Consider the following 24,264-nt stretch of genomic DNA (forward strand, 5'->3'; position numbering starts at 1 on the left):
TTTCTCATATGGATTTTCCACAATCCAATGAATCTTCTATCTTGTTTGTTATGCATTTGAAGTGTGGCTTGCCAATGTTGGGCCAATGGGAATTTGGGATCTTGGCTGTCTATATTGGATATGTGATATGATATGTGTTTTTAATTCTCTGATTGTACTCCCAGTGTATACTTTATTACACACACATATTAATGCATAGAGAACACATTTTGATTAGCAGCTTATAGGTTGATTGATCTGGATTCTTGTTCCTCTGTGATCTGTAAATGTCTGTGTATTCTTGCGTTCAAACTTGCACAGGGTGCACATACCACCTTTAGAAAAACCCTTTGTGATGGGTTGTAGCCATGTTAGTGTCAGCTCAATGCCCCAGCTGGGTAGATAGGATGGACTTAATTTGGCCTTGAGTGTCTCTGCCCTTTTGAAGACCGTTTTAGGACTTTGATCTAGATATTTGTTGAGGACCTTGTCCAGTAACAATAGGTGGCAATGCTTTCTGCTAATGTTCTTAATCTTGTAGTGATTTTGACAGAATTTGGTCACAAAATGAATCTTAAATGTTTCCGGGTGATTTGTCCTTAGTCTCTGTTTCAGCGTTTATATCCTTGGCAATTCCATTGCTTTCTTGCATGCTTTTTGAATGCTCTGTCTAAGTTAGCCCCTCAAAATCTGCTTGTTAATAATTTGCATTCTTCAACAATGTTGGGATCTTCATAATTATGACAGGCTCTTATAAATTCGCCCACTGGTATATTGCGAATTACTGACTGGTGGTGGCAGCTAGTGGCATATAAAGTCGAACTGACTTTGGTCACTTTCCTGTATGTGTGCCTATGGAGACATGTCCCTGCTGCATAGATGGTCAGGTCTAGAAAGTTAATTTCATTGACATTATACGTAGCAGTGAAGGATAATCATAAAGTTAGTGTAGTCTTGTTATGAACATTTCCAAGTCTTTCTGATTTCCTGTCCAGATTAAGAAGATGTCGCCTATATATCTCGTCTACAATACAACATTATTTTGATAGTCTTGCTCATTATAAACCACAGTGTATTCAAAGAGGCCCATGAATAGATTAGCTAAGGAAGGTGCGTATTTTGTACCCATGGATACACCCATCGTCTGTTTGTTTATAGAAGTTGTCATTGAAGATGAATTTATTATGTTGTAGGGATGCTTGCAACATTTCATATAGCATTTCCAGGTTTTGATAGTGTGAGGCAGAGGTTCCCCTAAATGTATATTCCATCGTTTTAATGGCGAAATCATGTTGAATTGAAGTGTATAAAGCTTTTACCCTGTGTGACAAGGCAATAACTCGATTCCCAGATTATATCCTTTAAGGTTGCAAGTATCTGTGGTATCCGGTAATAATATCGCCACATATATGGTCGCCGTAAATAATATCGCCGGGAAAATGTTGTGGCAATATTATTTGGGTGACCATATATATATAGCGACAGGGGAAAAAAATGTGGGATTTGCGGGTGTGTCCCCGCATGTTCCATGCAATAATGTCGCCACAAAAAACGACAATTTTTCGGCGATATTTTTGCATGGCTATATTTTTGTGGCAACATTATTACATGGAACCGTATCTGTGTCTTTTAGATAGGCTGGTAATTTATTGACTAATGGTCGTATCATACTTTCGAAGGGATTGGGTCCTCCGACGTATTCCATATCTATGACATGTAATCACCACAGCTGTGCTGCTTCGGAAACTTTTTTTGGCGTCTGCGTCCTGCGTCGATGACGTCGATGCGCCGTCGTCGAGGACCTCCTCCGATGTCCGACGTCATCCGATGTGATAAGTAGGACGCACGACGCCCGTAGCCTCAGTTCCGTTTTTTCCGCGAACGTGTTGCTTCGTGATTCTCGGTTCACGCCTCGACTCTTTTTAGAGTTCTGTTCTTCTCGGTTCTTCGAACCTGTTCGTTTTGTGAAAATCCTTCGTGTGAAGATGTCTTCTACTTCGTCTTCGACCCCGCGTCCGGGTTTCAAGAAGTGCGGGGAGTGTGGGTCCAAGATGTCGGTGACAGACTCGCACGACGCCTGCCTCTGGTGCCTCGGGGAGGCCCACAACACGGATGACTGTATCGACTGCCAGTCGCTCAAGTCCAAAGCCTTACACGAACGTAAGAAGAAGTTGTCGGTAGGTCGGGTGTCCAAGCCCAGGAAGTCGAAGTCTGCGGGGCTTTCGACGGATGATTCGAGGGGTGACTCTCCGCGTCATCGTCAGAAGTCTCGTGGGTCTCCTTCTAGGAGTCGGTCTCGCCACTCCTCAGCCTCTTCGAGGCATTCTCGGAAGCGCCGACACCGGTCGTCTTCCAGGTCCTCTTCGGAGGACTCTGCTCGGCACGTCGCTTACCCCACCAGCCGTGCGACGCCAGAGGAATGGGCTTCCTTTGGGAAGAAAATGCTGGCGATTCTTGAGTCGCAGGGTACTAAGCCGTCTGCGCCCCCGAGTGGGGTCGGTCGTGAGAGGTCGAGAGACACCACTCGCAAGAGTGGTCGGCACGAGTCACGGGTGAGGTCCCGTTCGGACAAGGAGACTCGTTCTCGACGTACCCGTTCCAGGTCCCGGTCCTCGACGCGTTCGAGACCGTGTGCACCTGTGAGGTCTTCGAGGAAGACATCGACGTCTGAGGCGTCGACAGGCTTTCTCGAGGCTCCGGCTCCGAGGAAGTCATCGAAGCCGTCGACGCTCAGGTCGTCGAGGGACACGCTCGGGGCTCCGGCCTCGAGGGCTGTGTCGACGCCGCCGATGCTGGAGGCGCTGCATCTGACGTCGACGCCGATTTCCTTGACGTCGACGCCGATCCTCTCGGCGCCGATGCCGGTTCTCTCGACGCCATCGACGCCTTTCGTGTCGGAGGTACCCCGTGGCACGGGAGAACCCCCTAGGAAGGCTCTGGTTAAGAGCAAGCACTCTCGGGTGCCTTCTTTTCGCCACCTGGACTATATTTCAGAGGCGGATGAGGATTCTGATGGCCTGGTTCCTAGTCAGGTTCCAGATGAAATTGTCTCAGGCCATAGTCAGTTTGACGATATGAGACAGTCGCTGCATGATGTGAGTGGACTGGACACCTCTCTGGAGGTGGAGTTTTGTAGGCCTGAGCCTGGCTCTCATGCCGATTCCTCGTACCGGCGCCTTATGGCTAGGGTTTCTGAGTACTTGGGATGGTCTGCTCCCCCAGGGGAGTTTGTGCAGGATGATCTGGCGGACATCCTTGATGTTGGTCCCCCAACTGATCCGGTACTGCCGTTCCATATGGCTTTACATAGAAGGGTGGCGGCGGCTTGGACTGCTCCGGAGTGTCTCCCGGCGGTAGGCAGATCCTTGTCGCGAAAATACCGTCCAGCCTGTAGCGACCCCTGCTACTTGACCAGGCACCCCACTCCGGAGAGTTTGGTGGTGCAGGCGGCCACGGCCCGGCAAAGCAGGCGTTGTACCCTACCATCCCTCCTGATAGGGACGACAAACGTTTTGATGGCTGGGCGAAGAAAGTGTTTTCTTCTGGTGGTGTGGCGCTTCAGGCGGCCAGCTCCATTTGTGCCTTGTCTCGTTTCACACACACTCTGTGGAACTGTGTTGCGTTAGCGCCTGAACATATTCCCGAAGGGGACGAACGGGATGGTTTCCTTGCTATGGTCCAGGATGGTAAGGATGTCATGTGTGAGTCCATTCAGTCGGGTTTGGACTTAGCTGAATGCGTCAGTAGGTCCATGGCGGCGAGCACCGTGATACGCAGGTTTGCGTGGTTGCGGAAGTCGGGGTTTGCTCCTGATGTGCAGTCCCGGCTCCTCAACATGCCCTTTGACGGTGAACACCTTTTTGGCAGCAAGGCTGACGAGAGCCTTGAGAGGTTGCAGACCTCAAAAGCTGCAGCGAAGTCGTTGGGCGCTGCAGTTCGCCAACCTCCGCCTTTTCGTCCTAGGGGACAGCAGTGGAGGGGTGGTTCCTTTCGCTATTACTCGTCCTTCAGTAAAGCGAGAGGAGCTGGCAGTCAAAGAGGCCAACGCAGGGGTACCAGAGGTGGACGACAGGGTACCCGTGGTGCCAAGGCCGCTCGGGCAGTTGCCTCTTTGCCCTCAGGTAACGCAGCGGCCGCTCCCACTCAGTCATGAGGCCATGTCCCATGGTTCGCCGGTTGGGGGAAGGCTGGCGCAGCATCTTGTAGAGTGGCAAGCCATTACTTCAGATGTGTGGGTTCTGGAGATCATAACCCATGGCTACTGTCTTCCCTTTCGGCACAGGCCTCGCGACAATCCACCGGGGAACCTCTCTTTGCAGAGTCCGGATCCGCTCCTTGCGCAGGAAATTCAAGCCCTGCTGGAGAAAGGCGCCATAGAACTGGTGCCTGTAGCGGAGAGGAACAAGGGATGGTATTCCCTTATTTTTTGATTTCGAAGAAAGACGGGGGATTGAGACCCATCATGGACTTGCGCGGTTTGAACAAACTCCTCAGGAAGGACAAGTTCAAGATGGTTACTCTCAAGTCCTCCAGGCCCTTCAGCTTCAGGACTGGTTGGTGTCACTCGACCTCAAGGATGCTTACTTCCATGTGCCGATCCATCCCAAGCACAACAAGTACCTGAGGTTCGCGGTTGGCGACTCGCACTTTCAGTTTCGGGTCCTGCCGTTCGGATTGACCTCCGCCCCGAGGGTTTTCACCAAGCTCATGGTGGTGGTGGCAGCGCATCTCAGGCAAGGGGGGATTCACGTCTACCCCTACCTGGACGATTGGTTGATCAGGGGGAGCTCTCCCGAGCAAGTCCTGGATCATCTGTCCGTTACCTGCCACTCCCTTCACAGGCTGGGCTTCTCCCTCAGTTTAAAGAAGTCCCATTTGACGCCAACACAGCGGCTCCAGTACATCGGAGCAGTGCTCGACACTTCCCTGGGGCAGTGTTTTCCTCCCCAGGTGAGGGCTCTTCACATTCAGCAGATGGTGCACAAGTTTCAGCATGCCCAGACGCTCCCAGCGTTCGAGTTCTTGAGGTTGCTCGGCCTCATGGCATCCTGCATTCTTCTGGTGCCAGAGGCTCACCTGCGGATGAGATCTTTGCAGTGGGCACTCAAGATGCAATGGTCGCAGTCCTCCGGCAGGATGTCGGACCCGGTTCAGGTGCCGCCCTCGGTCGCCCGGGACCTTCTGTGGTGGGCCGTCGAAGGCAACTTGATGAAGGGGGCTCCATTTCGGCTTCCCTGGCCAGAGGTGACTATTGTGACGGATGCATCCCTCATGGGATGGGGAGCTCATGCCAACGGGCTGACAGTCAGCGGTCGTTGGTCTCCGTCGGAGTCCAGACTCCATATCAATCTGTTGGAGCTGAGGGCCGTCAGGCTAGCCCTGAAGGCTTTTCTGCCGACTGTGCGAGGAAAGAGTGTCCTGATCCTGACGGACAACACAGTGGCCATGCACTACCTCAACAAAAAGGGGGAGGCAGGGTCACTTCCTCTGTGCAGGGAGGCGATGCAGCTCGAGTTCTGGGCCATCCAGCAGGAAGTTTCGATCTCGGCAGTTCATCTGGCCGGAGACGAAAACGTGACGGCGGACGCTCTGAGCAGGCAGAGCGCGATCTCTCACGAGTGGGAGTTGGCTCAGGAGATTCTCCTGGAGATCTTCGCCCTTTGGGGGACCCCTCAAGTGGATCTCTTCGCCTCCAGTGTCAACCGGAAGTGCGAAAGGTTTAGCTTGCGGGAATTTCCTCCAAAAGGAGCCTTAGGAGACACGTTCGTGGTGGAGTGGTCATTCCCGCTACTGTACGCGTTTCCTCCAGTCCCCGTCATCCCGCAAGTGCTGCGGAGGTTACGGAAGTTCGGTTCCCGGATGATCCTCATTGCTCCGGCATGGGCTCGGAGGACGTGGTACCCGGACCTTCTCGACTTGTCCATCTGCCCTCCATGTCGTCTTCCCTACCGAGACAATCTGCTCGCACGGGAGGGGGGTCAGGTTCTCCATCCAGAGGTCAGATCCCTCAACCTTCACGCTTGGCTTCTGAAAGGTTGAGGTATAAGGATTGGGACCTCCCTGAAGACGTGATGGAGGTGTTGCTTTCGGCCCGCAGGACAGCAACAAAGTCTCTGAACCGTTGCCGTTGGCGTAAGTTCTGCGACTGGTGCAGAGTTCAGAATGTGGATCCTTTTGCATGTGACATCCCCATGGTTCTGTCCTTTTTACTTTCTTTGGCCCACAGGGGCTTTCAAGTGGGTACCATTAAAGGTTACCTGGCGGCGCTGTCCATCTTTAAGTGCTCGTCTGAAGAGTGTTCTTACTTTAAAATCCCTTTAATTTCACAGTTTCTGAAAGGGCTCACTAATGTGTTCCCTCCGTCACCTTTCCTGGTGCCCGGTTGGGATTTAAACCTTGTTCTTAAGTTTCTTATGGGTGCTCCGTTTGAGCCTTTACATTCTTGCCCTTTGAGGCTGTTAACTCTGAAAACTGTGTTTTTAGTTGCGGTTACTTCCGCTCGCAGAGTGAGTGAGTTACAGGCACTTTCAGTTAAGCCACCCTTCACTGTGTTTCACAGGGACAGGGTTGTCCTTAGAGTTCGTCCTTCTTTTCTTCCGAAGGTAGTGACGGAATTTCATTTGGCCCAGAAGGTTGTTCTTCCGGCATTCTATCCTCCTCCGCATCCTGGTAAGGAAGAGGAGAGGCTCCATAGGCTTGATCCTAGGAGAGCTTTAAGCTTTTATGTTTCACGCATGCCCCGGGTCAGAGTGGACGATCAACTCTTTATTGGTTACGCTGGAAAATGTTTGGGGCAAGCTGTGACGAAACAGACTGTCTCGCTGGATTATTTTGGCCATCTCGGATTGTTACCGCTTGGCGGGTAAGGACCCACCGGCTGGCTTGCGGGCCCATTCTACCAGGGGTATGGCTGCATCTACTGCCCTGCAGAGGGGTGTTCCTATTCGCAACATCTGTGATGCAGCCACCTGGGCTTCTGTACATACATTTGTACGTCACTATTCCCTCGATTCCAGCCGAGCACAGGATCTGGCCTTTGGCAAGGCGGTCCTTTGCTCTGCTATTTGATTGGCTATTCTAAATTTTGATTCTAAATTCTTTCCCTCCTCCTTGCTCTGGTACTGCTTTGGGAGTCTGTCATAGATATGGAATACGTCGGAGGACCCAATCCCTTCGAAGAACAAGTTACTTTCTTACCTGGTAACGTTCTTTCGATGGGATGGTCCGACGACGTATTCCATATCGCTCCCGCCCTGCCTTCCCCGCTGCAGAATTTCTTTTGCGATTGCAGCTTACGTTCCGCAAGGCTTTGTGTCTGACTGGCAGTTGACTAATGTCACACGTTCTGGGGGAAAAAACTACAACTGAGGCTACGGGCGTCGCGCGTCCTACTTATCACATCGGATGACGTCAGACGTCGGAGGAGGTCCTCGACTACGGCGCATCGACGTCATCGACGCAGGACGCAGACGCCGAAAAAAGTTTCCGAAGCAGCACAGCTGTGGTGATTACATGTCATAGATATGGAATACGTCGTCGGACCATCCCATCGAAAGAACGTTACCAGGTAAGAAAGTAACTTGTTCATCTAATTATTCTGAAATAGGTTCTGTTGCCCAGGCGATTAGGCTTAGAATAGGTTTAGCTTCTGGAATCTGTGTATATTCATGTATTTTTGGGAGAAAATACATTGTTGGTAGGACTGGATTTTTAACGGTCAGAAAAGTATTTTCCCCATCTGTGATCATATCTTGTCTGTGCCATATGGTAATTAATTCTTCTATGTGTTCTTTTACTTCTTTTGTAGGATCTCCTGGCAAGATTTTATAACAATTATGGGTGTTCACATGTTGCATTGGCATAGTTATATGATCAGGTCTGTCTATTATCACAATATTTCCCCATTTGTCCACTTCCTTTATTACAGTAGATCAGTCACTTGCCAGTTGTTTCAGGGCTTATGTTCCTTGACTAGATAAGTTGTTATTCCCTTTAAATTTGGTTTTGCTCTGACTTTCCATTACTTGATTGATAGATTTCTTTCAGTGAGCTGTGATTAAAGATATCACATTGTCAACAGACAGCTGTGGAATAAATCTCGATTTAGGTTTCAACTCTTTAATCTCTAGATTACATGGTTTAATATGAATATCTTGAAAAAGATTGATTTCAAAATCTTCTTGTTCTGCCACTGATCTTAGTAAAGATGTATTTTCAATATCACTGATCGTGAGTGAACTTGGCTCTCGTTTCTGTATATATTCCCCATATCTGGGGTCCCATGTTGGAAAAATAAATTTAAACTTGAGTTTGTGAACAAATTTAAATAAATCAATGTATAACTCTATAGGATCATAGTGTTTTGAAGGCGCAAAAGAAAAGCTTTTATTAAGTAGGGACAAATCTTCTGGTGATATATTTCTCGTTGAGAGGTTGATTACAAGATTGTTTATCTGTTCATCTTTGTTACTTCCTTCACACTCGCCCCGGTTATCCTTCTGTTTGGATCTTGCTGCGCCTTTGGGTCTGCTAGGCTTCCTGCCCCTCATCCTTCCTCTCCTCCTAACAATGTTGTTGTAATGTTTGAAGCTACTGGTATCTTAAACGGACTTGCTTAGTTGTATTTCTGTTACCTCGTTTGTATCTTTTTATTTGGTTCATATACCCTTTTTAGATGAACGATTCTCACCATGATTCACACTTGTTCCTTCCTGATCTGAGTCTACATCTGAGCTTCCTGGTGTATTTTTGGTGCTATCACCTGACAGTGCGTGAGATTTTTGGTCATATTTGTTCTGAAAGCTGTATATACGGTCTTCTCTATAGTCTCGCTCATCTCAAATGTTTCTAATTTTACATAGTTTAACCTTGTCTTGATATTCTTTGAGTATGTCATACATCTTTTGGTAGTTCTTTTCTTTGGTGATTTCTTGGGATTTCAGTTCTACAATTTCTTTCTTAGTTGCTTCTATTTGATCTCAAGTTCGTACATGTTCCCTAGTCGCATGTTCGACTAGAAGTTCTAACATCACTTGTTTCCCATTTATCAGCTAAGTCAACATCATCTTCATTAGAAAAGTCCGGAAAGATCAGGTCACATAGTCCTCTAGGTATCTGATTAGTTTGGATATAGTTTTTGAGGGACACTATTTCCGAATACTTATTAATTTACTTTTTAGATATCCTTTCCAATTTAATTATTTATTTTGGCTGAATTCTTCGCAAATGTTTGGTGCTGGTTGGAAAATACATTTGAAGTATCTTCTTCCCTTGATAGTAGATATTCCACCATGTTTTTTGTGAATGCCATCTGCAAGGTCACTAGCCACCAATAAGATTGTACAAAGGTAAGGTGGGGTTTAAGGGCTGCCTCCTTGCGCCAAAGATTATTGATAACAATTACCGGTATCTGTCGCACTTAGAGAACAAAGGAGGAGTGCCCCTTCCTTCATCTGAAAACTTGTGCGTGAAAGTATTCTATTGTTGTGCCAGGTAATCATAACACACATGAATTGGGGTCATTCCAACTATATTTTATGGTCCAGTATTACATGATTGTTTTGACTGCCCTTAGTGAATAACATGCGTTTCGGCCATTAGGCATTTTTCAAAACTAGGCTTAATTAAGATCAGTCCACACTTGTGAATAAACATCACATATGCCACAAATCGAAAGATGGAAAAAAAAGAAAGAAATCGAAAATATATAAAAGGCAGAGAATTTGGGTTTGGTGATAGGCAGGATTGGTGGGAGAAAAGACAATAACATTCATTACTGATTAATTCAGCTTGATACTTATTTGGGTAATAACAGGTTACAATTTTGTCTTGTGATATTATTTCCACTCGGTTTGTATTCAAAAGCTAGTTCTATGGATATTTCTACTTCTGAGCATTATTGGGTTAAATGCTAGTATCCATACATGGTTACATTTCGATGGTACTTACATTCATTGTAGATAGACATTTTTTTTAATTAAATATATTTATTGCACTTTTTTATAACCTCAAACAATAAACCACAAACACATGTACATCATCATGTTAACATATCTATTATCCACATTCACCTACCCCCCGAACCCCTCAGCCTGTGCATGATGTCCACAAAATGTACGTTCCTAATCACACTGCCTCTCCCTCCTCCAATGTGCCCTGCTTGGCGACCTCAACTTCCTCGCACACAAACAGTCACAGTTAGCGCTATCCATCGTTGAATGTCCATTCCCAAGTCCACTTTTTGCTCACTCAATGCGCTTTCCCACACCCCAGTTTCCGCCGTTACCCACTTTTCCAAATCCCTCCACCCACCTAGTTATACTGTTTCCTGGCGTCCTTCCACCGCATGGTTATGCTGCGTTTGGGCGTTATATACATCAGGTCCTTAAGTTTATTTAATGATTTATATTTCGCATTTCTCTTATATCGACCTAGCATGCAGGCCTTCGGGGTCTGAATATCCAATTCTATATCTCCTAGGGCCGCCTTGTGTGCCACCTCTCTCCAGAACCTCTGCTCTATCGGGCATCCCCAAAACATGAGCATCAATCCAACCTCTTTCTCTCTACATCTGGGGCATACTTGTCTGCTCGCTCCCTTGAACTGTGCAACGGCCGCAGGTGTGAGGTATGCTCTCTGTGTAGTATACAATTGTATGAGCTGTAGTCTGACATTTCTAGAGACAATCGTGTGGTACACTGCTACATCCTTCCAATCTTTTTCTTCGAATGTCTTACCCAATTCCCTTTTCCATCTCTCTGCCCTTCAATTCAGCTTGCGATTTCAGTTCTGACACTATCTCGTAAATTCTCGAAATGGCATGTTCACCTTCTGCTACTGTGAGGAGCGTCTCAACATTTTCACTCCCTATGGTCTCTTTGTTACTGTTTGGCCACCTGTCTCTCAACACCCTTATCACTGGGTTATGTAATTGGAACTGTCCCGTATGCAATCCCGTAACCTCCTGCAGCTCAACAAACGTCATCCACTCCGTATCATTCCGCAGGTCCCCAACCGCAGCTATGCCGCTTCCCTCTCTTTCGTGGTTGCACCATTTCCCTGCTGCCTGATCTTCCCTCCAATATTACCCCTATAGGGGTCTGTGCGACAGCGTATCACCTCACCTCATGACTTTACAGGTCCTTTTCCAAACCTGAATGCCCAGTTCCAACAATTACGGGTAACTATTTTTCACCCCGACAGGCATCCAAATTAGGTCCCTGAGATATCTCCTTTTTTATGGCCAATTGCAGCAGCGCAGTTTCTGTTGCGGAATCATCCGCCATCCATTGCACCACATATTGTAGCTGGCACGCCAGAAAGTACAGCTCAAAATTTGGTACCTTCAACCCCGCCCCCCCTGTTCGTAAGGCCTTTGTAATATACTCAGGGCTCCCTGTTTCTCCCCTCTCTCCACAGGAAACCTCGGCACATTTGTTCTAAGTGTCGGAAGAACAGCCTTGGAATGTTGTACGGTACATTTTCGAAACAGTGCATGAGTCTCGGCAATGCCACCATTTTTAGCAACGCTGCTCTGCCCATCACAGACAATGGTAGCTTGCTCCGAAACTCCATTGATTTCACCAGTCCGTTTTTGGCCTGAACCGTGTTACCCTTGTGTTCCTTCTTGGGGTCGTGAAATATATGCACCCCCAGGTATCTGAAGGAGGTCTTGCTCCAAGGCAGGGCAAGGGTTGGTAATTGCTCCTCTACCTCAGTCGCTATCGCGGCCAATGGAAACAGACACGACTTACTCTTATTTACTCTAATACCTGTCAATGCACTTGAGTTCTCCAGAACATATAGCAGGTTTACGTCAGTGTTGTGCAATTACAGCAACATGCCATTCGCGTACATGGAAACTACATGCTTCTCCCCATCTATGTCTATTCCTGTGTCCCAGTATTCTTGCCTCAAATAGGCTGCCATTGGTTCCGCTACTATAATGTATAGCATTGGGGACCACGGGCAGCCTTGCCTCGGGGACCACGGGCAGCCTTGCCTCGGGCTCCTATATAATTGCAATTTTTCAGAGTACGTGCTCCCCGTCCTTACTCTGCCCATAGGTTTGATGTATATCAGCTGCACCCAGTTCATATACTGCGGCCCAATCCCATCTTTGACATTGTGGCATACAACCAACTCCAGTGTACAGAGTCAAATGCCTGAGGTGACCGCACATTGTTATGTTATGTTAATCCAACTTGTAAAGCGTGCGGTCAAACAAAGGTATCATGGCGCTGAGATGAGAGGTTCCTAGTAAAGCCACGGAAACCTAAAAAAGAAGAGTTTTTATAGCCTTCCTGAAAGCTAAGTAGCTATGAATTTTCTTTATGGTCATCGGAAGGCCATTCCACAATACTGCAGCAGTCACAGAAAAGGCATGTCCTCCAACCCTGGTCCGTTTATAGCCGGGCACCATTAGGTGGTCAGCCAAGGCAGAGCAGAGGGACGGGAGAGGTACATATGGTGTGAATTTCTCCTGAATTGTGCTGTGCGATCTCTCATGCTGTAGATCACGTGGTGCAGTCTCCTAAGGTTCTTCGCAATGTTCCTCCCTGGTACGTAGTCCGTCTGATCCAGATGGATCAGCACGTGTATTACCTTGCAGAGTCTGTTTGCCAGGATCTACGTAAGGATCTTACTGTCTTGATTTAACAATGATAGTGGTCTATAGAATCCACAGTCTATACTTATTTTGTACGGTTTAAGTAGGGGAATTATCAGGGCCTCTCTCATGCTCTCTGGCAGGATATTTTCTGCGTAGGCTTCATTATATACCTTGGCCAAAAACGGCGCCAATGTATCTGGATAGGCCTTATAGAATTCCCCTGTAAGCCTGTCCGTACCCGGGGTCTTCCTCGTAGGCAACGTTCTAATAGTGACTTCAACCTCCTCCGAAGTTACGGGCATTTTTAGGGAACTACGCCTGCTGTGTATCTAAATGTGGTAGCTTAATAAGGTCTAAGTTGACGTGTAAGTCCCTCGCCTCTTCTTCCCGGAGCACTGCATATAATGCTCTATAATACTAGGAGAAGATGCTGTTGATGCCAGGTTTCATATTCACCTCCTCTTGGTCCGCATATAGGGGATTTGGTGCCCTTGCATTTGTACAACCATGCTAGCATTCTCCCTGGCTTGTCCCCCAGTGCACGACTACGTTCCAGGTATCTCACATAGTTTAGTTTCCCCAGCCTTTCCCATTGTACTAGACATGTCTGCTTCAATCTGTCTACTTCTTCTACATTTTCCTCGTCTACCCTGGCCTCCCTCTCTAGTACTCCCAGTTTCTCTTCTATGCTCCTCAAGTTATTGACCATTACTTTTTGTACTCCCCCGACTCCGCTATCATTTCACCTCTGATGACTACCTTGTATGCTTCCCACCCTGTGCCCACCTTCTGTACACTCCCCTCATTTATTGCAATGAAGTCTACTGTACTCTTCCTTATGTGCTCAGCAAATGCTTTGTCTAACAATGATTTGCTCCTCAGCCTCCATACAGGTATGGGTGGTCTCGGAGCATATACCCGCCATACCATTTACAAGTGGGGAGTGGTCTGACAGGACCCTGGTCAAATATTCTGCCTCTACAAATTCTGTCTCGTGTTCCTCACTTACGAACACATCTATTCTTGTGTAGACTTAGTGTGTGGCTGAGTAATGAGAATAGCCCGGTCCTCACCATGTTTTGCTCTCATAGATCTCGTAGCTGAAAGTGTTTCAGCAGCGAGTTTAATACCTTGGCTGGGGGAGACGGGCCTTTGTTTGCCCTCAGATCTATCTATAGTGGGGTCCAATGTACAATTAAAATCCCCTCCCCATGACAATGTTCATTCCCTGTAAGGCTCCAGTCTGGCATATAATGATCTGAAAAACACAGTAGCATTCTGTCTGACGTCACAGCGGCTATAAACAACTCATGCCAGTCTGGTCTGGTTCCTCCGGAACTTAAATCTGCTAGGGTTATTCCCCTGCTTAAGAAGCCATCTCTTGATCCCACTATCCCCTCTAATTTCCGCCCCATATCCCTGCTCCCGTTCCTGTCTAAACTCCTGGAATCTCTGGTCACGCCCCTTCTCTCCTCCTTTCTGGAATCTTCTAAGATCTTCAATCCTGCCCAAGCAGGTTTTAGGCCAGGAAGAGGAACAGAGAGTGTGCTTGTCTCAGTGCAAGATGACATGTCCAGACTTGCAGATGCAGGTGGTGTTGGAGCTCTGATTCTGTTGGATTTGTCCGCCGCATTTGACACGGTGGACCATCCTATTCTCCTTTCACGTCTAGCACAAATCGGGATCTCTGGATCAGTCCTGGCTTGGTTTACCTCCTTTCTTGCAGACCGCACTCAGACCCTTGCTATGCCCCCTTTTCTTTCTGTCCCTTGTGCCCTCACCTGTGGCGTCCCCCAGGGATCCTCTCTTTCCCCTATCCTATTCAATATCTACATATGGGCGCTGGTCTGCCTTATCCGCTCGTATGGACTTAATTGCTATTCCTACGCGGATGATACCCAAATTCTGATCCGCCTGGATCAAGATCATATTAAGGTCTCAGCTTCTCTTCATGATTGTTTGGCATCAGTCGGTGTCTGGATGGACCAAAACTGGCTCAAGCTTAATGGCGACAAGACTGAGGTGATGATGGTGGGCTATCCTCCCTGCCCGTCATTATGGACCCCTGCTTTTTGGCCTACTTCACTGGGCCCCTTGCCCTGTCCAGTGGACAAAGTAAAGAACTTAGGAGTCATTCTTTCCACCTCCTTGTCCATGACAAATCAGGTCTCTACGGTCTGCCAATCCGCCCACCACCAGATTAGGGTACTTAAGAGGGTCCTTCCTATGATCCCAGAGGCTATGCGCCCTCCTGTGGTTGCTGCATTAGTCCTCTCACGGTTGGACTATTGCAATTCCTTATACCTCGCTCAGCCGACAGGCCGCCTTCAACGTCTCCAACGTATACAGAACCTAGCAGCTAGACTGGCCACAGGTTCCCCCTATGGAGCTCATATCTCGCCAGTGCTTCGCCAACTCCACTGGCTCCCAGTGGCCCAGCGAGTTAAGTTCAAATCACTGTGTATTGTCCACCGAGCAATCCATGGCCTAGGTGCTGAGTTTCTTCAAACTAAATTTGTCCGCTATATTCCGGAACGCAACCTTCGTTCCCTGAACACCAATCTCTTGGTGGTTCCTAAGTATACCCGGAAAAGACTCGGTGGCAGAGCCTTCTCCATTGCTGCGGCAAGGCTGTGGAACTCCCTCCCACTGCCACTCAAATCTATCTCCAATCATTTGGCTTTCAGGAAAGCACTGAAAACTAGCTCTCTGACCACTACTGTGCTTCCCGTTTGATAGCTTCCTCACCAGCGCCATGATGCCCTAGGGCGACCGTGCGCTCTACAAATTCAGGTAACATAACATAACATAACATCGTGGTTCGGTGCGTAGGTGTTTACGATACATATCTCTCGATTTTCTAACATACCGTGTATCATGACCATTCTCCCTTCATTGTCTGTCTTCGTATTTAACACTTTAAATGGTATGGCCAGGTCTATCCAAATGAGGACCCCTCTTACATATGTTGAGTAAGTTTCGCCCACCAACACTCCTCCCCACGCACCCGCCAGGTTCTTTTGTTTTTGCCGGTCTAAGTGCGTTTCCTGCAACAGCGCTATCCCCACCCTAGTCCTCTTAATGTACATATACACCCTTCTTCGTTTCACGTAGTTATTTAAAACCCTGAAATTCCATATCATGATTTTAACCGAGTAGACCATTGTGTTGCCTTGTCAAGGGTATCAATGGGGCCACCAGCCTGCTGCCAGCCATTAGTGAAAGTTTGATGCACTGTTTATCCATATATACCAGGCTCCCCCCTCTATCCCTCCCCCATCCCCCACACTAGCTTCAAACCAAACTCAAACTTAACTTGTCCAGCTATTCTAAGCATGCTCAGAGTTCCCCGTTACCGCTCCATTTGACCTGGTCGCTAGACTAGTCTCTAGACTAGTCTCCTGGTGCCCTATGGGCGGGCACTGTATAGTAGCCATAAACTGCCTCTCGAGGGGGTGGTGGGTCTGCACTTAGTGTTCCCTCCACCGGGCTTCTGTGGCTTTGCCATGCTGCTCCTGCTATCTCTTTATCGTATTTTATCGCTACCATACTGTTAGTTACTGAGCATAACTCTACCCTACATTATACAGTGCAATGTCTTTGGGTGAACAAATCCTCCCAGAAATTTGGTGACCTCCAGTTGGTCCTCCAGGCGTACGATTCCACTCATCCAAGTCCCCTCACCAGAGGACAGCACTGCAGAATCGAGGAAGATGGACCGAGCGGTAACCTTTCATTGTTAGAGCTGATAAAATGGTGCCAAAACTGTAGAACGACGTGGCTGGCCGAAGTAATCCTTGCTAAGGGTCCTTTCTCACGACTGCTGTTCTGACATTGCATTCAAGTCCTTCCTTTAGTCATCAGACCGAGGAATCAGGAGACCAGATCCATCGCTGCTGCACAGGAAAGTATCCAGCTGCATTATCTTCAACCTCTCTAAGGTACTGTGGTTCTCATGGTAGAATTTACCTCAAGCTGAATATTTGCTCCAGTGTGGCTGGTGTGTGATGCCAGATGTTTGGGTGTCCACCCATACCTCTTGCCCAGGCTTTACAGCGTGTGCTCTTTTAGGGAATCCTTTGCAGGGTCCTTAGAAATTGTATTATCCTACTAAAGCATTTTATTTAAAGTAACTATTGCCTTTTCTGCTGCTGCATAAGTCTTTTTCTCCCCTCCTACACTGACTTTGATGAACTTGTGATTAGTTAGGGATTGGACCGCTAAAGCATTAGGAGCCTTGAAAAGTGTTGCTAAGAAGTAAATCCCTACTACTAGTATTGAATACCTTCTTTTTCTTCCTACAGACTTTGAGTGACTTTGTAAATGAATTAAACTGTCATTTCATTGTAACAAATGCGGGTGCCTGCCACTACTATTTAAACAGTAGAACTGTCATTTTCTGTAACAATTGTAAAGCGCGAGCAACTACCATCGAAGCAGTCATCTATGAAAAGTATTGTTGATATTTCCTATGTGTATTGGCTAGTCTGAAAAAGTATTTACCTACCTTGCCTGGTGAAATAAATGTATATTTTATTATAACTTCCAGTGTGAAAGAGTTTCTTGGGCTAATGTATTGACTGGGTTCATTGTACTTACCTACAGCTCACATCCTCCTCATAAGATAAGCCTCACTGTTCTGCCATTCTACCAATCCTTTGGGTAGCACAGATTTATACTAAGGGTTGGGGATGTGAATACCAGGGGATAATTTTATATAGTCTTATTTTAGGGAAACTCCCTTAACAGGCTTTTGGTACTAAATGTTCCTTCTGACAAAGCATTTTTTCTGTGTGGTTTTAAGTGTATTTATTGGTATCACAGTTTGTTGCATTAGTAGTGCAGTGCATTTGCTCCCTAATTTGAGTAGCTCAGCAATTTATATGGAAAGAAATCAATCTACTTCTGTGTTGATCTTTTGAATTTCAACTCCACAGAGAACAACTCCTTGGGGCTAAATCTATTGATCCTCCAAGTACTTTTATTTCTCTCATCAGGCACATGATTTGTGCTTGTACGTTTTTATCTGCTGCTGACTGTTGTTGCAAGAGGACTTAAGCATGTCTTTATTTTTTACTAATTAATGTGCATGTAATTTGTATTATATAACCTTTTTCATGCTTTTAACTAATTCTTTCATTTAGGCTCCTGCAACATACAATCCACACAGACCTGTTCCCTATCCCATACCTCCGTGCCGCTCACATGCAACCATTGCACCAAGTAAGGTTTTAACTTGTTTGCTTTTTAAAAAGAGCATCCTCTGTTTTTTTTAACTCAAATTGCTGTGCAAGGTGGAGTTTTGTGTTAGAGCAGTGTCGAAGTTTGACGGAAAGGTGTGATTAGAAGTGTAAGCTTGTGTGTATTTCTCAAGGAGGATAGATATGTAAGATAGTGGTGTATTTAAGGGCAGATTTGGATAATCCTGTGGTTACTGGTAAATAAGGGGGCAAAAGACTATGTAGATGGCCCTATGACTTGCAGGCAAACAAGTGACACAAAATAGAAATTTGGTAGGTTGGTTAAATAATGCGTTATGGTGATTCTCCAATTGTCCACTCGTAAGAGCTGAGGGAGAGCCACCTCTTAGTGATAGACAGGCTTTCCCTTCCGTATAAAACACATAGCCAAATGTCATCCCAGCCTGCATTCATCAACACGTCAGCTTCCCACCTGCCTCTCCCATCTATCATACAAACATCCCAACTCCTCCTCCTTTCCTTACAAAGCTACAATCACAAGGCCACCAAAACATCAGAGATGTACTGCCCAAGTGTACCTTACATTACATTTTTGTACTTGCCAAGTATTAATTCTGAAATAATGTCCTATTATTTATTGGAGATGTCTGTTGTAATTAGTAACTTGTTTTCAATCAAGCACTGTGCCTGAGTTGTATGTCATGTTCACTCTAAATGAACGGGAAGGTTGGGAGGTCTAAGCCAGCCATCTGAGGCCTCTAACTTCTTAAACATCAGAATGAAAAGATGAACAAAGCAACCCAGGCACACTTTTGGAACAGTCATATGCATACACAATTATCCCCTTAAAATGAGCCTTCATGATCTGGGAGACAGACTTGCAGAAGAACAGATGTACCCATCCGCAGGAGATCCTACCCCCCTGTATTTAGACATGAGACCGTGCCCTTTCTAATACCAGCTATTCTACCAATACTGCAGGGGGTATTTGGAAGACATTAAGACAACCATATAGAATGTACCCTTAAGTTGATGACAGCCAGCAGGTGGAGATCCCTGAAGGAATATGAGAAAGCTAAAAAATTGGACTGATGATGTCATAGGAAAGTGTGCACAAAGTCCTTAAATACGGAATGAAGACAATGTATGCATCCTAGAGGAGACATGATGAAGTAAAGAATCAAGTGAACCTTAGAACCAAGAAGATGATTACAAGTTAGAAAGTGCTGCAGAAATCAGAAGTATAATGAAAGTCCATATGCTGAAGGTACAATGTCCTTTCATCGCGGGATGATATTTCGCAGGGTTTTTTGCCACCTAAATTTTTAGGGGATTAGCAAAATATATATATGGGGTGTGGGTGTTCGGGAATAGATAAAAAATGTAATGGAATTGGGAGGGTAACCACCTAAAATAAAAAAATAAGTAATTAAATGAATTCTGCGAGAAAAACCCTGCAGAATGTCATCTCGTGATGAAATGACATGGAACCACGCTGAAACTGAATCAAGTCATTGTATAGACTAGCTACAAGTAGTGAATAGAATGTAGGCGGAGGCGCCCTTGTACAGAAACTGGACATTGGGATCATGAAATAAGTAAGCCAAAGAAACATGAAGAGAAAATGAAAGACTGGGCGCTGTTGGGCAGCCGACAAGTATGACCGCTTAGCTGTGAGCTCTGCAACACGGCGGAATACTCTGCATTCAGGTGGCGGTTATAGACTGCTAAATATCCCAAAATTGCTCTTGAGTGCTGAGGCAGACTTTACTGGGCTCGCAAGCCCTGGGACATCTGCTACGTGGAGCCGAGCTTCTTCTGGCAGTGCCAGAGACTGTGAGTGAGAGCTGCTGCGGGCCTCCGTGGTGCACACCGTCAAGGCGCGGAAAAACCCATCAGGAGTATTCAGAGCTCCCAGCTCCTCATACTTAGCGGGTGTGCGAGCTTCCTCCATCCCTGTGAAACTGCCCGGGCTGGATACAGCTGCTGCGGGCCCCTGCTGCACACATGGAGGAGCTGCGGAGACCCGGCAGGGTGCGTGGTGTCTCCGGCACTCCTAATCCTCGGGTTCATTTCCGCCCCCGCGCAGCTGCCCAGGTGGTACAGCATCGGAAGGAGAGGAAGGGCTGGGAGAGCGGCCTGCTTGATCTTCGCTGGCGGCCCCAACTGTTTGGGAGCCCTGACGACACCTGGCCTGCCGTGAGGGCCAGGCGAGGTCCACCCCAGAGCAGGGACAACGTAGCCAGAGCCAGTGAGAGCTGGCGTGGAGATTGCGGCCCCCTCTGGGGGGGCCTGCATTGCCATCCGCTCTCCCGCAGAGCACCGGATCCATGTGGCATCCAAGGCGAGGAAGAACACTCCATCAAAGTGCCGCCTCCACCTTGAGCAGTGACTGCGGAATCAGCCGGTGACCTTCGTGAGGGACGAATTTGAAGGTGAGAATCCTCCCCCACCAGTACAGCACGCCCGCTCTCATAAGCGACTCCAAAGGCTCTGGGCTCCACATAGACTGCATATGGGCTCATCATGTTGCTGCAGGCTTCCACGTGAGAAACAGGCAAGTTGAAATACGCGCCCTACCACTGCACATCCCAGCCCTATGTGAATCAGCCTCCAGATCTTAGCCTTCTCCCATCTATAGGGCGAGATAACCACCCCTAACCCGCAGGCCAGCTCATTGCTGTGGAGCCAGCAAGAAAGGAGTCCGCACACTGGATAATTGCAGCAGACCCTACCGAGGGGAGAGTACATCTGGCAGAGACGAGGGGACATAACGGGCATGGCATAACCTCTGAAACCCACAGCAGTAAACCCTGCCTCGCTTCTAGCATCTTACTGGAAAATAGATTGCACCCGCAGCATGGTGTGAACCCACTAAAAAACACACATCAATGCCCAGGCCCTAGAGAAGTAACGCCTCATCTTGCTCTACTGGTACATCCTGGTAACCCTCGTTGTACTGTGATGGGGGAGAGATAAACCCCAGCCTGGAGGAGCGGAGGGGGAGTGGATGCACTCCCCCGCCCCCAACATTGCCACACAGGATATTTCTCCCCTACGCTGAATCCATTGGGGTGCACCTAGTACCCATTTTTAGGGAGGATTCTCAGAAATGTGCTAATTCCCTCCACCTTAGAGACCCCAGCAACTTTGCTGGAGTTTGAGGACTTAATTTCTTTAACCTGGAGAGAGTGAGACCCTTTTTCTCCCACTCTCTCATGTATTTTAATGTAATTTTGTACACTGTTTCTTTTGGTTGTGGAGTCTGACAAACTCCATAGGCATCCTCTTTTACATTGTGTCACACAGTACCTTTGGTGCAGTGGCACAGGAAAGTCTTTCAGATTTCCCAAAGGTTTAAATACCTTCTCTGGGATAAACTAATGTTTCCCAGAGAAGTAAAGTGAAATTCACTTTACTTACATGTGTAACTTTCTAGACCCAGCACACACTATCTTACAATAGGGTGCTGGAGGGGTTACCTAGTAACCCCTTTGTCTAGCTCCTCATGTAACATTGTTTATGTTACTCTTTTCTCACTGAATGGCTGGTGGCAGTGGTTTAGTTTTAACTACCATGGTGTGCATTTACCGGCGGCTGCGTTCGCAGCTGCAGTAAAGCATCCAAGGGTGCAATTTTTGTCAAAATAGCCCCGGTCTTCTTTTTTTGCCATTTATTTGTGGAAAGGTCATTCTTGAGATTTACTCTGCGCACCACACCTGGTTTGGTCCCATTGTTCGCTTTGCCTTTAGCGGGATTCACAAGTGAAGCCCGCCTCTTTCTCCAGGGTGTCTGGGGTAGGCAGGAAGTGAGGGAGGCGCCCGAAACTCCCTGTGCTTAGTCTCCCATGAGACCCTAATGCACTCTGTGGTGATTTGATGGCTGACTGTCCGGCAAGGACAGCCACCCTGCTGGGTGATTGATAGCTATGCTGGAATGAATGGGAGAGAACTGAATAAAAGTCGAGGCTTTTGGCTTGGAAAGCAGAGTCGACCACTGGACGAAGGACCCGAAGAAGAACTTGAAGAGGACACCTGCTGCAACTCCTGGACAGTTGGTTGGCCCGGTGAAGCCCTGCTGCTTTGCTGCAACTCCAAGTTCGCATCGACAGAGAATCCCCTGCAAGGACGACTTCTCCCTTTAAGTTGGTGGGACCAAGCCACCTGGACATCCATCTCCATCGTGCCTTGAAACACTTGTGTATAGGCATGTTACAAATGCCATATCATATCTCGGAGCTGGTTACATTTCCACAGAGTTGCTGCTGGAAACCGTATAGCCAGGGAGACAAACACCAGATTGTGTGCGTTGCCTTTAAACTGGCCTAGAGCTCCAGGATGATTCTCCGGACTCCCAGGAAGCAGGACTGACCGAGCCTGAGCCCCCCACCCCACAGAGTGCGGGACCCCAGAAGCAAGGAAAGTCCATCTCAACAGCCAGGAACCACGGTGTTGCTATTTGCGGTATACACAAGGAGCTGAAACACTGAACAGCCAATGAAAGTAGTTTGCCAGTTGCGAGTTTAGACCATCCCAGTGCAGTGCAGGAGTCCCCCGATGTCCTCCCTCTTGTCCCCACGAATGAGACCCAGGAACAGTGAGATCTGCAGAGCTGCACAGGAACAGAAGTAATCTGCTGCATCTTTTCAAGGTACTGTGCAAAGTCTGAGAGAACTTACCTCTTACTGTAGAGTTGCTTGCATCTTCTACTGCTCACAAGTCTAATGACTTGTGGCCCTACATTTGATTGTTCTTTTCTTTAAGACTTCTAAAACATTGTGCAAAGACTTTCTACTTACCTACAAAGAAGTGTTTCAGCTCACGTAAACTTTTGCCTATTGATTTTGCATGATCTGAAAGTATTTGCCTGCTTAAGAATATTTGTGGTCTCTTGTTTGTTCTAAATAATCTTTTCCTTTGACTTATTACTATATGATTCTAATTGCAACAATGATATATTAATGTCTCGGCACCCTAGCAATTGAAGTCACCTGAGGGTGTAGGCAGTGTCTGCGGGCCATCCCAAAGGGTATCTACTGATTTAGAGATATTAAGCGTGTGTATTTCACGAAGTGTATTTGAGTGTTACTGTTATATTGCTCCCTTCTGAAGAAGGCTTAGTCTAACTGACTGATAAATAATTTAATAATTGTTTATGCAAGAAACCTTGAGTTTAAGAGTTTGAATACTTGTAACTGTACATTTCTGTGTAACTCCACTACAGCTCACTTTGACCCCTTTTGAGATAAGCCTGGCTGCTCAACACGCCAACAAACTGTGTAGTACAAGTGTATAGCACAGGTTGGGTTTCCTATACCTGTAGTCAGAGTTGTTTGTAGTCTTCCCAGAGGGTAATGCATACAAACTTTGCCTATCACCCATCCACACCAATGGGACCTGCTGGTTGATGCCCTGTGCTCCCAGGGTGACGTGGAGTGGACACTACCCTTGAGGGTGCCATTGACAAACTAAACCACTGGGGCGATATTGGGCTCCACAGCCTGAATTCTCGAGGAAAAAAACCTGAACCACTGTGCAGCTCTGGCAGCTCCATATTGCAACTGGTGATCGGCACCCCAGTATTGGTGACACTAACTGCAAAACTCCGGGAACTACTCCCCTCCAATCATTTTCCTCCACATTACCGCTGCCCCAGCCCAGCCGACCTCCTGCACAATCCCAATACAGCCAGATGTGACCAAGCGATCTGGGGGAGGGAAAAAGGCAGGTGCAATGAACAAGTTTACAAGAATGACCCTACGTGAGGATCCAGGCCATCAGCAACAGCCAGAACCATCCGCCTTGCCGCCGGACCCGCCCCTCATGCCAGAACTCTCGGGTATGATGGAAGCGATGGCTAAGGGATTCTAGGCTGTACATGAAAAACTCCACAATATCAGTGTGGACCCAGTTCACCCACAAAGGTGCCAAGATAAACGAAGTGGAAGACAGAATTGGTACAAACAAAGACAACATGCATACATTACAGGACACAGTAGCCACCCTCTCCAGGGACATGAAGCAAGTCCAGAATAAGTGTGATTTACCTTGAATCGCGCTCCCGGGGAAATAACATCCGGATATTTGGCGTTCCAGAAAATTCCTTAACTGGGAACATGGAATTGGCAGTTGAAAATCTCCTTAAAGACCTGCTGGATCAATCTGCCCTCTCCCCGTTCTTCGCTGTTGAACGAGCACACCAAGCACTCTCACCCAAACCAAAACCAGGAGACTTCCCCAGACCTATAAGAGCCAAAATATTGAGTTAGCGTGATAGAGACGCACTTCTCCAGCATGGGGTCTGGCATGGATTCACATGCTAATGAATATTCCCCGTCGTCAGGCTGGGAATCCTCGGTAAAGAAAAATCAGTATCAGTTTCGTTTCTGATCTGTCTTTCGTAGTAGTAACCAATCACTGATCTCTGCGTCATACTGACAGCCAATGACTGCCATCTCCCTAAGCCCCACCTCTG

At 47.3% G+C, this 24,264-nt stretch overlaps 1 protein-coding gene across 2 annotated transcripts in view; it reads left to right on the top strand.

The window, feature by feature from the left end:
* The window catches only part of PROSER1 (proline and serine rich 1), a 918,625-nt gene that overhangs the window by 279,602 nt on the left and 614,759 nt on the right, over nucleotides 1-24,264 (top strand). For both annotated transcript variants that reach the window (XM_069640684.1, XM_069640685.1), the window contains exon 8: nucleotides 17,734-17,812. In XM_069640684.1, the coding sequence (XP_069496785.1) occupies nucleotides 17,734-17,812 (79 nt within the window). The remainder of the gene's footprint in view (nucleotides 1-17,733; nucleotides 17,813-24,264) is intronic.

Source organism: Ambystoma mexicanum, chromosome 7q (genome assembly GCF_040938575.1).
Source record: "Ambystoma mexicanum isolate Mex_15411 chromosome 7q, UKY_AmexF1_1, whole genome shotgun sequence".
In the NCBI taxonomy this organism is placed as follows: Eukaryota; Metazoa; Chordata; class Amphibia; order Caudata; family Ambystomatidae; genus Ambystoma; species Ambystoma mexicanum.